We start from the raw sequence: 13,598 nt of genomic DNA on the forward strand, positions 1-13,598 counted from the left end.
AGTAGTTGTTTTTTTCTTTAAAGGGATAAGATCATAAGACTACGGTGTTGTTTGTTTTTTTTCTTTGTCTGAATCTAAATTTGCTGAATCTGAATTTGCTAAATCAAATTAGACATTAGCATGTTTGCTTTCCCATCTGATATTTTATGTATCATAACTAAACAAGTTAGGGCCACTTATTTTGAGATGTTGGGTGAGACTAAGGATTATATGCTCACGGTAGATCACGTTAGCCATATGATGATGTTAAGTTCGAACCATATCCCAACCCTAAACCAGGACCTGCTTCTTCAACCAGCTTGTGAGGCTAAGCGAAATTTGGAAATTAAGATCAAAATAATGTTTGAAGTTCGCAAAGTTCTTCATCAAAAAATTCATGAATACAATGCCAGACTAGGACAGCTGCCAGACTAGGACAGGGACGAACTCGAAGATAAGCTCTCCCGAAACACAAAACCCCCACACTTTCTCGCTAGGGTTTGGGGTCTCCTTCACCCAGTCAACTTTTTAGCACTTTTACTAGGTTTAATAGGAGTAATTTTTTATTTCTTTTACTAGCTAGGGTATGCCTTTATATATATATAACTCTTGTGAACCATATAAATTTTAAAGAGTAATTATTTATTTTGTCAATGAAGTCTTTAAATTACGTTAGTTTCCTGTACTAATATATCATTAGGTTGTTTTGTGATTTTAGTTCAAAAAAGAATTAGGGTTCACGCAAGGGTGTTTGATTTTTGCACTTATTAAGTGATTTTCACTTAATAAGTGTAGGCCGGCAATTTTAGGCCGTTTGTTTTTTCACTTAGGTGTTGTTTGTTTTTTTATGCGTGTCTGAATCTGAATTAGCTGAATCTGAATTAGCTGAATCTGAATTAGCTGAATCTGAATTAGCTGAACTGAATTGGCTGAATCTGAATTTGCTGAATTTTTTATAAGTTAAGATGTTTGTTTTCTAAATCTGAATAACTAAGTCTGAAATAAACTTTTGACAGTTATACCCTTGCCCTTATTAACCCAAAAAAAACCCTAACTTCTAAACTTCTCAATCTCATTCTCTTCCCTGCTTTCTCTCTCTCTTTTTCCTCAACTACAGCCGCCTCTCTCCTTCTCTCTTTATGCAGCCGACAATGAGAAAGTTTCACCCTCGCCAGATCCGGCGAGGGTTTCGAGCCGAAATCAATCCAGAAATTTAACGCCGATTAGGAAGATATGAAGGAGATTCAGAACTTTTAACTTGGGAGGATTAATGTCTATTAGATATTGAACATGGTGCTATGGAGAACATGAATCTAGGGTTTCGTTATATTAGAAGCAAAGGAGTAGGAGATCAGACCTTTTAATCAATTGTTTGTTCTTTGAAGAGGATCTATTGGTGTTGTGGGTGTTATGAAATTTATGGTGTTGTAGAGAGAGAAATATGTATTTTTAAGCTTTACTTGATGAGAAATTGGTTCAGGTTCAGGTGGTCTTCCTCCATTACCTTCAAGCCAAGCATGTTTTGATTTTTCATGGGACGAGGGTTTAATTGTTTACATTGATTAACATAATTTAAATTAATAAAGTTGGAAGATGTGATCATCATCTCCTTGCTTCAAACTTCACCATTCAATTTGTTTTCCCTTTGCTGATGGATTTTATTTTATTTCGTGGTGGTTGTGGTGGTGGTCGGAGGTGTAGTGGTGGTGGTCGACAGTGTGTGGTGGTCGGCGGTCGGTGGTCTAGTGGTGGTGGTCGGTGGTCTAGTGGTGGTGGTCGATGAAGTGAAGATGAGAATTTTTTGAGTTGAAGTGAAGATGAGAATTTTTTGAGTTGAACTGAAGATGGAGATTGAAAGTATTTCATTGATTTCATGAGGGTATTTTTGTCATTTGTCTTATTTTCAGATGGTGATTTCCCTTTCAGACTTGTTTTGAAGTCTAAAATACATGGGTCATTTTTTAGTCAATTCAGATCTTGACCCAATTCAATCAGATTTTCAGATTTTGTTAAATTCAAAAACAAACATCTGAAATCTGAATTGGCTTCCAATTCAGATTTCAGATCTGAAAAAATAAAAAAAACAAACAGCACCTTAATAAGTGAATATCACCTGTAAGTGGGGTCAAAGTAAGTGCTAAAAAAGACATTTTTTTATCCTTCTCCAAATATAATAATTATCAATATGATTATAACCCAAAAAAAATCTTAAACAATTGATAAGCAAAAAAAATCTTTCTATGACTTTAGCGATGACACTTTTCCTTCTCACTCATCCTTTACCTAAGCTTTTCTCTTAAATTTTCTTCACATCTTTTCCTTCATTAGTCACGGAACCACCCAAACTCCATGATGCAACGTAAGTTCTTTCTCCTTCATACTTTTTAATTATTTGAGGTTAATATTTTCAACACAAAGTATTCATAAACCGTAATTCTCTTGTATCTAAACTCGCGAGCACAATGAATTATTATGAAATACTAATATGTAAATACTTTAAGGTCAAAATAGACAATTTCTCATTTTTATGACATTTAGAATTAATATAAAAACAAAAGTCAAGCACTTAGAAGTGATGGAAAACAAACGCCACGGCACTTACAAGTGATATCACTTACTAAGTGATTATCACTTAGTAAGTGGTAGCACTTACAAGTGCTAGAAAATCAAACACCCTAGCTTGGCTTTTGATCTTAAGTTAGATAAGTCTGCCTTAAGTCAGAGGGTGGGTTCTTGTAGCCCCCAACACTGCACTCATTTGTCTATTTTCACGCTTGCTTGGGAAAACCTCAGCCTAAACTCACTCTGCTATTGTAGCATGTTCAAACTGATCCAAGGATGAGCTTCAAGTTCTCAATAAGGGTAGTGAAGACTAGGAAGGCCCCATCCATTTAGCTATCATAATGTGATTGTGTTTATGGGGAGTGTTACAACCACTGAGAGTTTGGTTTAGAGTCTCACTCAATGCAATTCTCGCATTTATGGCCACTGACAAAGATCATACCTTTGATTTGAAGCATTAGGGCTTCACAATTGACTCGACGAAGTATGTGGTCGAAATGTTACAGATCAACTTATGAGTCAAACTCTAAGTGAAACTCTCATGTCAAAATTGTCTCATGCAGGGAATGTGATCAGCTACAAACAATCTCACTGAATTGTCTCTTGCAAGCGAGAGTGCAACATCTTTCAAAGCGAGGGAATTTGATCGACTACGAATAATCAGATTTTGAGTTGATAAAAGTATATCACCATCATTTATTTATCAAATTTTTAGCTGGTGGTGCTAATAAAATGTTTAAGAATTCTCGGGAACTAAGTTTCGAGTTATCTCACTATTTTAGTTGTTTTTGCTCAGGAACTGGTAACCTATAGTGATATAGTTTACTTTGTCGGCTCATATTGTGTTGTGAGAGGCGGTTTCACAAAGGATTGTGGCGGTTTCAAATTGTTGGAGGCGGTTTGAGTTCATAGGCGGTTTTCAATTGGTTTCCAATTTGAGAGGCAGTATCTAATTTTGGTTTTCAATTGGGGTCGGCTCAATTGGGTCGGTTTTAAAAGTTCCCTATTATGGTTGGTGGACAAAAGCTATATATAGGGGATTTAGTATTGGAACTCAACACCAACACAAACAACAACTCTTCTTTAGAGAGCTAGAGAGAGAGCAAGAGTGAGAGAAATTTTTCATAGTTTTTGAGCGGTGTTAAATTTCTCGGTCGTCGAAGATTTAGTATAGAAGGTTATTACTATACGGTACCATCTTGGGACGAACTTGCGGATTCTGTTAGTCGTCTTCATCTATCCTTCAATAAAGATTTCTTGTTCGCCCGAGGACGTAGGCTTTAAAGCCGAACCTCGTTAAATTTTGTTCGCATATTTGATTTTGACTTAGCTTTTCGATTAATCTTCATAATCGGATCAATTTCTAGGATAGGTTCGATAGCTTCCGCGACTTTCAGTTATAACAATTGGTACCAGAGCCTTGTTGAGATTGAACGAAGAAGAAGATGGGATCGAGAAGTGGTACGGTCAAATCAGGGAAATATGAGATAGAGAAGTTCAATGGGAAAAACGATTTTTCTTATTGGCGGATGCAGATGAAGAATTTGCTAATCTCGCAGAAATTACACAAGACGTTGACGGGAAAGAAACCAGGAGATATGTCAGATGAGGATTGGGAAGAGTTAGATCTCGAAGCACGGGCTACCATTATGTTGTGTCTTGAGAGGGACGTGGCGTTCCTAGTAGACGGAGAAACAACGGCGGCGGGTGTGTGGTTAAAGCTAGAAAGCAGTTTCATGACGAAAACTTTAACGAATCGGGTCTACTTAAAATCCAAATTGTTCACATGTAGAATGGAAGAGGGTTCTTCTATTCAGGAATATGTGAATAGGTTTGACAGGATTATCTCAGATTTGAAGGATATTGATGTTAAGGTTGAGGATGAGGACCAAGCCCTCATATTGTTACTTTCATTACCTAAATCCTATGAGAACCTTGTTCAAACTTTGATGCTTGTTGGTGATAGTCTAACCATGGAAGAGACGAGAAATTCGCTATTAGCGGATGACCTTCGTAAGGTTGCTACTAGCAGTATGGCGTCGGGTGGAGTAGACAAAGAACAAGCACAAGGGTTGTTTGAAACGAGGGGGAGGAGTAATGAAAGGGGAAAGGGAAAGGGCGGGAAATCTAGATCCAAATCTAGAGGCTCTTTCAAGAAAACGTGCTTTAGTTGTGGTGAGCTTGGCCACTTTAAAGCGGCTTGTCCAAAGAGAAAGTTAAAGCAAAAGAACGAAGGCTACAAGGAGAAACAAGAGATGCAAGAGGCGGGATATGTGTCAGAAGAGGCGGACGAATGTTTCTCGGTGACAGAGGTGTCTGAGAAGATCTTCGATAAGTGGATGCTTGATTCAGGGGCGTCACACCATATGTGCCCAAATAGGGAGATGTTTACTACCTATAGGAGTATAGATGGTGGTACAGTTATACTGGGTGATGATAGTATATGTAAAACTGTGGGACTCGAAACAATACGGATCAAGATGCACGATGGAGTGGTGAGAACATTGACGGACGTAAGACACATACCCGATTTGCGGAAAAATCTAATTTCCCTTGGTGTGTTGGAGCGGAACGGCTGTAAGATAATTATAGAGAATGGCTCCATAAGAGTCGTTAAGGGTTCTTTGGTGGTAATGAGAGGTACTCGTTACGGTAATTTATACAAACTTTTGGGGACAACAATTACTGGAGATGTAGCGGTAGGAATCAGTGGAAGGGATCCAACGGCTAGTACGAGGCTTTGGCATATGCGCCTTGGGCATATGTCAGAAAAGGGTCTATCTCTGATGTGCGGGAAAGGCTTGTTGAAGGACATGAAGAAGCCTTGCATGGAGTTTTGTGAGCATTGTGTGTTCGGGAAGGCACACAGGGTGACGTTCTCTACAAGCAAGCACAGGAGCAAAGGGGTGTTAGACTACGTACACACCGATGTCTGGGGACCGGCAAAGTTACCTTCCAAGGGTGGTTCCAGGTATTTTGTTACATTCGTTGATGATCATTCGAGATTTGTCTGGCTTTATTTTCTGAAGCATAAGAATGAGGTATTCAACACATTCCTGGTGTGGAAAGCAATGGTTGAGAACAAAACTGGTCGAAAGCTGAAGACGTTAAGGTCGGATAATGGGACCGAGTACACGGATGGGGCATTCAAGGAGTTTTGTAATCAGGAAGGCATTGTGAGGCACTGGACAGTAGTAAACACACCTCAGCAGAATGGAGCCGCAGAGAGATTGAACCGTACACTACTTGAGAAGGCTAGATGTATGCGCTCCAATTCGGGACTAGGCGTAGAATGGTGGGCAGAATCTGTTGCTACAGCTTGTTATATTGTGAACAGGTCTCCACATTCTTCTTTAGATGGCGGCATACCTTACGAGGTGTGGTCAGGTGAACATGCAGATTACGGGAGACTTAAGGTTTTCGGTTGTACGGCCTATTACCATGTTAAAGGTAACAAACTTGACAATAGAGCAAAGAAGGCAATTTTCTTAGGATATGCTACAGGAGTCAAGGGTTATCGGCTATGGTGTACGGAAGACAAGAAGTTTGTAATCAGCAGAGATGTGGTGTTTGATGAGTCATCTATTGTAGCTATGGCGAAAGCTACGGTGCCTAGTTGTGGTGATGTTGGGTCTACTAAAGCTCAAGTAGTGGAAGTAGAAGCCGAAGACCAACGGGTTTCTAGGAATCATGATCAGGTGGAGCATCAGGATAATACTCAGGATGAGAAAATTGATGAACCCGATCATGAGGAGGTTCAAGGGGAAGGTACACAAGTTTTACAACAACAACAGCAGGATGTTTCGGTACACACTAGGCCGAAACGGTTATATAAGCCGGTACAGAGGTTAGGGTCAGACAAACCTCTTAGGCATTATGGGCAGGCAAATCTTGTTGAATATGCACTCTCGGTGGAAGACGACGAGCCGGTCACCTTCAAACAAGCTGTTACCGCGGAGGATAGAGAGAGTTGGTTGGTTGCTATGCAAGAAGAGATGGAGTCTCTTCACAAGAACAAGACATGGGAGGTTGTCCCATTGCCCGAAGGTAAGTCTGTTATTGGTTGTAAATGGGTGTACAAGAAGAAAGAGGATTCTTCCGAGATCAAAGGTACAAGGTATAAGGCAAGACTAGTGGCCAAGGGTTATGCACAGAAAGAAGGGGTCGACTACAATGAGATTTTCTCACCGGTCGTGAAACATACTTCTATTCGGGTGCTATTGAGTATTGTTGCTCACAGGGATCTTGAGCTGGAACAACTCAATGTTAAAACCGCCTTCTTGCACGGTGATTTGGAAGAAGAAATTTATATGGCTCAACCTGAGGGATACAAGGTTGAGGGCAAAGAAAATCAAGTATGTCGTTTGAGGAAATCTCTTTACGGATTGAAACAATCCCCTCGCCAATGGTACAAACGATTTGATTTTTTCATGCTAAAGCATGGTTTTCGCAGAAGTGACTATGATTGTTGTGTATACATCAAGAAGCTTCGCGAAGGTGACTTTATTTATCTCCTTTTGTATGTGGATGACATGCTTATTGCTTCTCGAAGCATGGTGGAGATAAATAAGTTGAAATCTCAACTCAGTCAAGAGTTTGAGATGAAAGACATGGGCGCTGCAAAGAAGATACTGGGAATGGAGATTAAGAGAGAGCGGTCAAGTAAGAAACTGTACTTGAATCAGAAAGGTTACATCGAACGAGTAGTTTCTCGGTTCGGGATGCAGAATGCGAAGGCGGTGTCAACACCTTTGGCACCACACTTCAGGCTCTCGGGAAAACAATCTCCCACTACTACGGTGGAGAAGGATCATATGGATCGTATGCCGTATGCTAGTGCAGTTGGCAGTTTGATGTACGCTATGGTGTGTACTCGTCCGGACATTTCACAGGCGGTCAGTGTGGTTAGTAGGTTTATGGCAAACCCGGGGAAGACACATTGGGAAGCTGTGAAGTGGGTCTTGAGGTACTTGAAGGGTACCGTTGATACGGGTTTGTGCTTTGGTGGAGACACATGTCAGGTAAGCGGTTATGTTGACTCGGATTATGCTGGCGATCTAGATAGAAGACGATCTACTACTGGTTATGTATTTAGGGTACATGGTGCTCCAGTTAGTTGGCGATCGATGTTACAATCTACAGTTGCGTTATCTACTACGGAGGCCGAGTATATGGCTATGGCCGAGGGAGTGAAGGAAGCATTGTGGTTGTGGGGTCTTCTGGATGATCTAGGGATTAAGCAGGAGTGCGTGGATGTATGGTGTGATAGTCAAAGTGCGATCCACTTGGCGAAGAATCAGGTCCATCATGCTCGTACTAAGCATATCGATGTCAGGTATCACTTTGTACGAGATGTCATAGAGGAAGGTGATGTTTCTCTCATGAAGGTACACACAGATGAGAATCCCGCGGACATGTTGACTAAAGTGGTGACGTGTAGCAAGTTTCAGCATTGTCTGGAATTGCTGCAAATCGGCTCGTGTTAAGTTGCCCGAAAGGGCGTAATGGCGACAAGATAATCTTTATGTGAAGGGTTGGTAGAACTACGGTAGGCTTGATCCTGTAAAAGGGTACGTAGGCAACCATGATCATATGGTGCAGTCGGATGAAGCTACAAGAAGCAGATATATCTTACAAGGAGTATCCTGGTGTTCGTCCAAAATTTGAAGTATATCAAATTGTGTACGAGGTGGAGAATTGTGAGAGGCGGTTTCACAAAGGATTGTGGCGGTTTCAAATTGTTGGAGGCGGTTTGAGTTCATAGGCGGTTTTCAATTGGTTTCCAATTTGAGAGGCAGTATCTAATTTTGGTTTTCAATTGGGGTCGGCTCAATTGGGTCGGTTTTAAAAGTTCCCTATTATGGTTGGTGGACAAAAGCTATATATAGGGGATTTAGTATTGGAACTCAACACCAACACAAACAACAACTCTTCTTTAGAGAGCTAGAGAGAGAGCAAGAGTGAGAGAAATTTTTCATAGTTTTTGAGCGGTGTTAAATTTCTCGGTCGTCGAAGATTTAGTATAGAAGGTTATTACTATACGGTACCATCTTGGGACGAACTTGCGGATTCTGTTAGTCGTCTTCATCTATCCTTCAATAAAGATTTCTTGTTCGCCCGAGGACGTAGGCTTTAAAGCCGAACCTCGTTAAATTTTGTTCGCATATTTGATTTTGACTTAGCTTTTCGATTAATCTTCATAATCGGATCAATTTCTAGGATAGGTTCGATAGCTTCCGCGACTTTTAGTTCTAACATGTGTAAATTTAATACTATAATTTTCTACTATTGTGGGTTTATGTCCAACATCACAATGACAATACTATGCACGTATAACATGGAATAGTCTAGGATTCGTTACCTCACTTGTTTGTGATTGTGCGCACGTAAATATTCACGATTTATAAAAAAATACAACATTTCGAGCAATTATTTATATAGTTAACCACCAATGTTGTTTATACCTAAAAGAGCTAAACATAACACCACATTTGACAAACATAGACATAGAGGAATAACCAAACCCCAATTTTCATACCAGCAACCAACATAATAATAAGACCCCCAAAACAACATCAAAATACATGTTTTAATATGAAAACTGCACTACCCACTTCCCCATTTCTTCATCCAACATAAACAACTCCATTTTCTTACCCATACCCAAAACCACATAAAACAGAGTTAGTCCCCATCCACTTCATATTTACTTCATCACCACTGTACTGTATAAGCTATATATTTAGAGACAGAGAGAGAGAGAGAGAGAGAGAGGGAGAGAGAGAGAGGGGGGAGAGAGAGGGAGAGAGAGAGAGGGAGACAAAGAGAGTTTCTGGTCCTTTTAGGTCAAATGAAGCTTCATTTATAAGATGCATATGGATCAAAAGTAGTAGCCATGGCAGCTGCATTCTGATGAGGAGAACTAACTCCTCCATGCCCATCTCTAAAATAGTCATGACTCGCTGTCGGTCCAGGCCCTCCTGGTGGCGGGCCTCCAGCAGCAACAAAAAGCCCAGCAGCAGCAACCTGGTGATGGTGATGAGCTGCTGCAGCAGCAGCTGCCATATGATGAAATGCAGCTACAGGTGAACCATAAGAAGCAGCACTTGTTTGTAATGAAGCTAAATCAATACTACTACTCCTCTTGACAACAAATGGATCTCCCCTTAATGATCCACGATCGCCTTCAAACTCTCTATAACGTTGAAGGTAAGTAGTAAGCGGTCCGATATAATCATCAAATCCAAGTTTGCTCATTGCCCATAAAACATCTTCAGCTGTTATTGTCTTTCGTTGCTCACGTTGACATCGATCGTTTGCTTCACTTGTTATGAAACTTATGTACTCTGATACACATTCTTGAATCGTTTCTTTGGCATCGTCTGATATTTTTCCATGACCTGGGATGATCTTTCGCATTATACGGATAACATTAGCAATAGGCATGAAACGATCTTGTTCACGAACTGTACAAACTGAGTTCCCATCGATATCGTTCGCTATGTCCAAGAGTCTCATACCTAAGTGCATTAAGATTCACGCCAATTTAAACATCTAAGAGTATAAATAGATATTCAACTTGTTCATATATCCTAGGAAAGTTAAAGGAGCGTAAAAAATATCAATAAGATAGTCCCCGATTGATATATTTTCTCTAAAAATGTTAGGGAATAAGAAAAACTAAGCTGAAATCTATTTCTTTTGTTGCGATCCAACGTTTCCATGATTCTGATCCAGTGAACTGTAACTTGCCACAAGTCACTTAGAATGTCTGTCCACAATCAATGTGATTTTTTCTTGTTTCCTAGGTTTCATGTGATATAGTTCTCCCAATCCTAAATCCCTAATGACTAGTCTCAATTTTGGTTTAGTCAAAAGTTGATTAGTCAAACCTTCATTGAATCGTTGGGTCAAAGGAGTGCCAAGTGGTAAAACCAAGTGGGCTTACATGAGAATCTGAAGTCTCTTGCCGCGCATGGGAAAATAATCTGACTTTCCCAATTTCCCAAATGACCTAACTACCCTTGTGTATATGTACAAGAAAACACAACCCATTCCTGCCTACTTTTCTAGACATTTTTCTATAGAGAGAGAGAGACAATATTGACGGCTCAGATGAAAGGTTGACCATCTAATGGTGGTCAAGTGTTGACCACTGGGGTGGTGGGATTAGCAAGTAGACAAGAAAACATCCACATTCGATGTGCTAAGCCTATCAAATCCTCAACAAAAAAAAAAAAAAAGCCTATCAAATGACTTAAGTGGGCCCACACGCCATGTCCCTACCTAAAGTAGACCCCACAGACCCGTCTGGGGCGAAAGTGGGACCCACAGTATTTCTTCTACTAAACATAGCATTTGACCCGGTGACAATTTGGGCCCATACCCGCTTAAGTAGGACCCATGAAACGGTGGGTCCTCACACGGCTTGTCTATTGGCTGATTGCATTAATACAGCATCTATCAAATTACCTATCTCAATCCAACGGTCAAAAACTATCGATAAAAAGGAAAAAGAATCAGTAATGTCTTCTAGTGCCTAGTGAGATGTAAGGAGAGGGACTTAGAGAGAGAGAGAGACTAGAGCGAGAGAGACGAGAGAGACTAGACTCTAGAGAGAGAGAGAGAAAGAAGTAAAATATTAATATTTTGGAAAAATCTGGAGAATAGACTTGAAACCCTAACTGATATGAACAGGAAGAACTCAAAAAAACAAAAACCCTAAAAGATTCATGCAAGCTATCTAAAGACTTTATCCTCTCAAATCTCAATGAAGAAGATTGAAAAACAATGACCTAATTCCTACCCTTTTCTTCTTCTTCTTCTCCTTCTCCCACTAGGGAAAAAACACAGGAGAAAATTAACTAAAAAAGAGAAAAACAGAGTTTCATACTTTTTTAAGTAGAAATGGAGGTTTGAAAATGGAGGTTTATTGAATTTGGGTAAAGATAAAGTGATAATAAAGAAGATTGATTTGCATGCAAAGAATAAATAGTTTGGATCGGGGATTAGTCATGATGAAGATAAATAAAAATAATAAAGAAGGGTATAAAATAATTTTAATCAGTTCAAAACCCTGTCTGCATGTGTTAGATCTTTCATCTTTCAGAAACCCTAACAATATAGCCATTTTGTATTTGGTTATATGATTTGAAACAAACAAACAAACCCAAAAACAAGAACAATGTAGAGAGAGAAAATGATAGAGACAAAGAGAGAGGGAGGGAGATTTAGGGTTACCAGAGCTTGATTTGGGGAGTTTCTGGTAACCATGAAAACCTCCACCACGTTCCATTGTTTCTTTCTTCTTGTTCTCCGATTGGGTTCAGATTATCTCTGCAAGTAGGTTTTATGAAGGGGAATTAGGGGGCTTGTATTTATAGAAGAAGAAAGTGATGTCCATGTGGCAAACCGGCGTTGCTAACGAGGAACCCGGAATCGCCGGTATAAAACAGCTTCCCCATTTGAACAAAGTGGTATCTTTAACCGGGCACTATGAGTTTGGTCATTTTGTTTTGTATGAATAAATTGGGTTAGGTCATTTGGCAATGTCTCCTTTTGGATGTGTAGGGGTGTTTGTAAACAACCCTGATATTTGACCCGTCTCGAGGGAGCATAACCTCGATCGGTTTTCTAAATCATGCTCGTCTATCAAAATTTTTTCAGTATATGAGTTCAGCAACATAACATTTTGAATAATTTTTATGTGATTCGGTTGTCATTAGGTGTTAAGCCACTTACGGGCTATATGTTCGGTTATCATTAGGTGTTTTACTATAGTTACAATGTCGACCAACAAAGGAACAATTTTATGAGAAAATAATTTCCAAAAGTGGGTGTGAAGTGTGTTGAGTTGGCTCGGCAAGTTGAATCAGGGGTGCACCAACACGTGATCCTTCCACTGTCAAGAGGGGGAAGTTTTCGTTGCTAATTTTTATGTGGTTCCGTTGTCTTTAGGTGTTTTACTATAGTTACGATGTTGACCAACAAAGGAACAATTGTAGGAGAAAATAATTTCAAAAAGTGGGTGTTCAAGTGTGTTGAGTTAGCTCGGCAAATTGGACCACCACCAACTTGTGATCTTTCTACTGTCAAGAGGGGGAAGTTTTCGTTGCTCTGCGAAGCCAGCCTGGCGCTATACCCTCCACTCTAAGAACCACATCAACCAGGCCTTCGCCTGATTAACATAGTCAACTCCTCACTTGGAATGGGCGAGTCAGGCAACTACACTCACCTGATCCTACAGAGTCCACTCAACCGTTGTCCATTCACCTTAACGCCCCCACATGGGTTACAAGCTAGAGTGACTTAGCTCGGCTATTATAACTTACCCCAGAAGGTACTAAGAAGAGATAAACTTTCATTATTGTTATCAATGTGGGACTAACACATACTTCTTTGCTAATCTACCTTGATTAATGCTCCTAATAAACTTTGAAGCTAAAATAATAGTTTGGCCCACTCCAACCAAGCCCAACTGGTCATGGTCCAGTTTTGGGCTAGACATGAATTTTTAGGGGCATTTTTGTTTTAAATTTGATTTCGTATTATTTTTTACCCCATGATGTCGATGCGGTCGTTTAACTGCTAAATAACCTCGATGATACCCCTAAGGTAGTAGTATGCGGGGTCTTACTTTGCTTACCATGGTAGACATTTCTTAGTTAGTAGATTTTATAGGTAATGTACAAACTCGATAAAGGCAATCCCTAATGTTGTTAAAGGCAATGTGTGTTTAGAAGGTAATGTCTCAGCCAATGTTTGACCCAACATTGTCAACTGTCGTTAGATCTAGGTCGTTAGAGTTCATGTAGAAGAAATTGAACAGAGGCCAGAGTTAATAATAGAGGTAGAACATGGAGAAGATAAAGTTAAAATAACCCTTCCTTGGATTATGAGAAACAAAACAAAACTAGAAAGCTCATTGTCTGAATCTGGAATTCCAAATCGAAGGGGGTTCTCTTCTTCGCCGGAAGAAAAAGAAGAAGAAATGAATAAAAGGCGTTGCTTATAAAATCTCCCTTCTTAGTTTTAGTAATTCAATTGTAAAACTTTAG

At 39.8% G+C, this 13,598-nt stretch overlaps 1 protein-coding gene and 1 non-coding gene across 2 annotated transcripts; both read right to left on the reverse strand.

Annotated features, from left to right (window-relative positions):
* Positions 1-9,031: 9,031 nt before the first annotated feature.
* LOC147556025 (nuclear transcription factor Y subunit B-8-like) lies at positions 9,032-11,908 on the reverse strand. Its single transcript, XM_086663754.1, has 2 exons — positions 11,782-11,908; positions 9,032-10,061 (listed from the first exon to the last, which is right to left on the reverse strand). The coding sequence occupies exons 1-2, from the start codon at positions 11,834-11,836 to the stop codon at positions 9,400-9,402; spliced, it is 717 nt and encodes a 238-aa protein (XP_086519880.1). The 5' UTR covers positions 11,837-11,908; the 3' UTR covers positions 9,032-9,399.
* Positions 11,909-12,560: 652 nt separating this feature from the next.
* Positions 12,561-12,859, reverse strand: LOC147556026 (signal recognition particle RNA). The gene has a single exon (XR_015235538.1).
* Positions 12,860-13,598: the final 739 nt, after the last annotated feature.

Source organism: Eschscholzia californica, unplaced genomic scaffold (genome assembly GCF_041429995.1).
Source record: "Eschscholzia californica isolate CP2 unplaced genomic scaffold, dmEscCali1.0.p SCAF_2, whole genome shotgun sequence".
Lineage (NCBI taxonomy): Eukaryota > Viridiplantae > Streptophyta > Magnoliopsida > Ranunculales > Papaveraceae > Eschscholzia > Eschscholzia californica.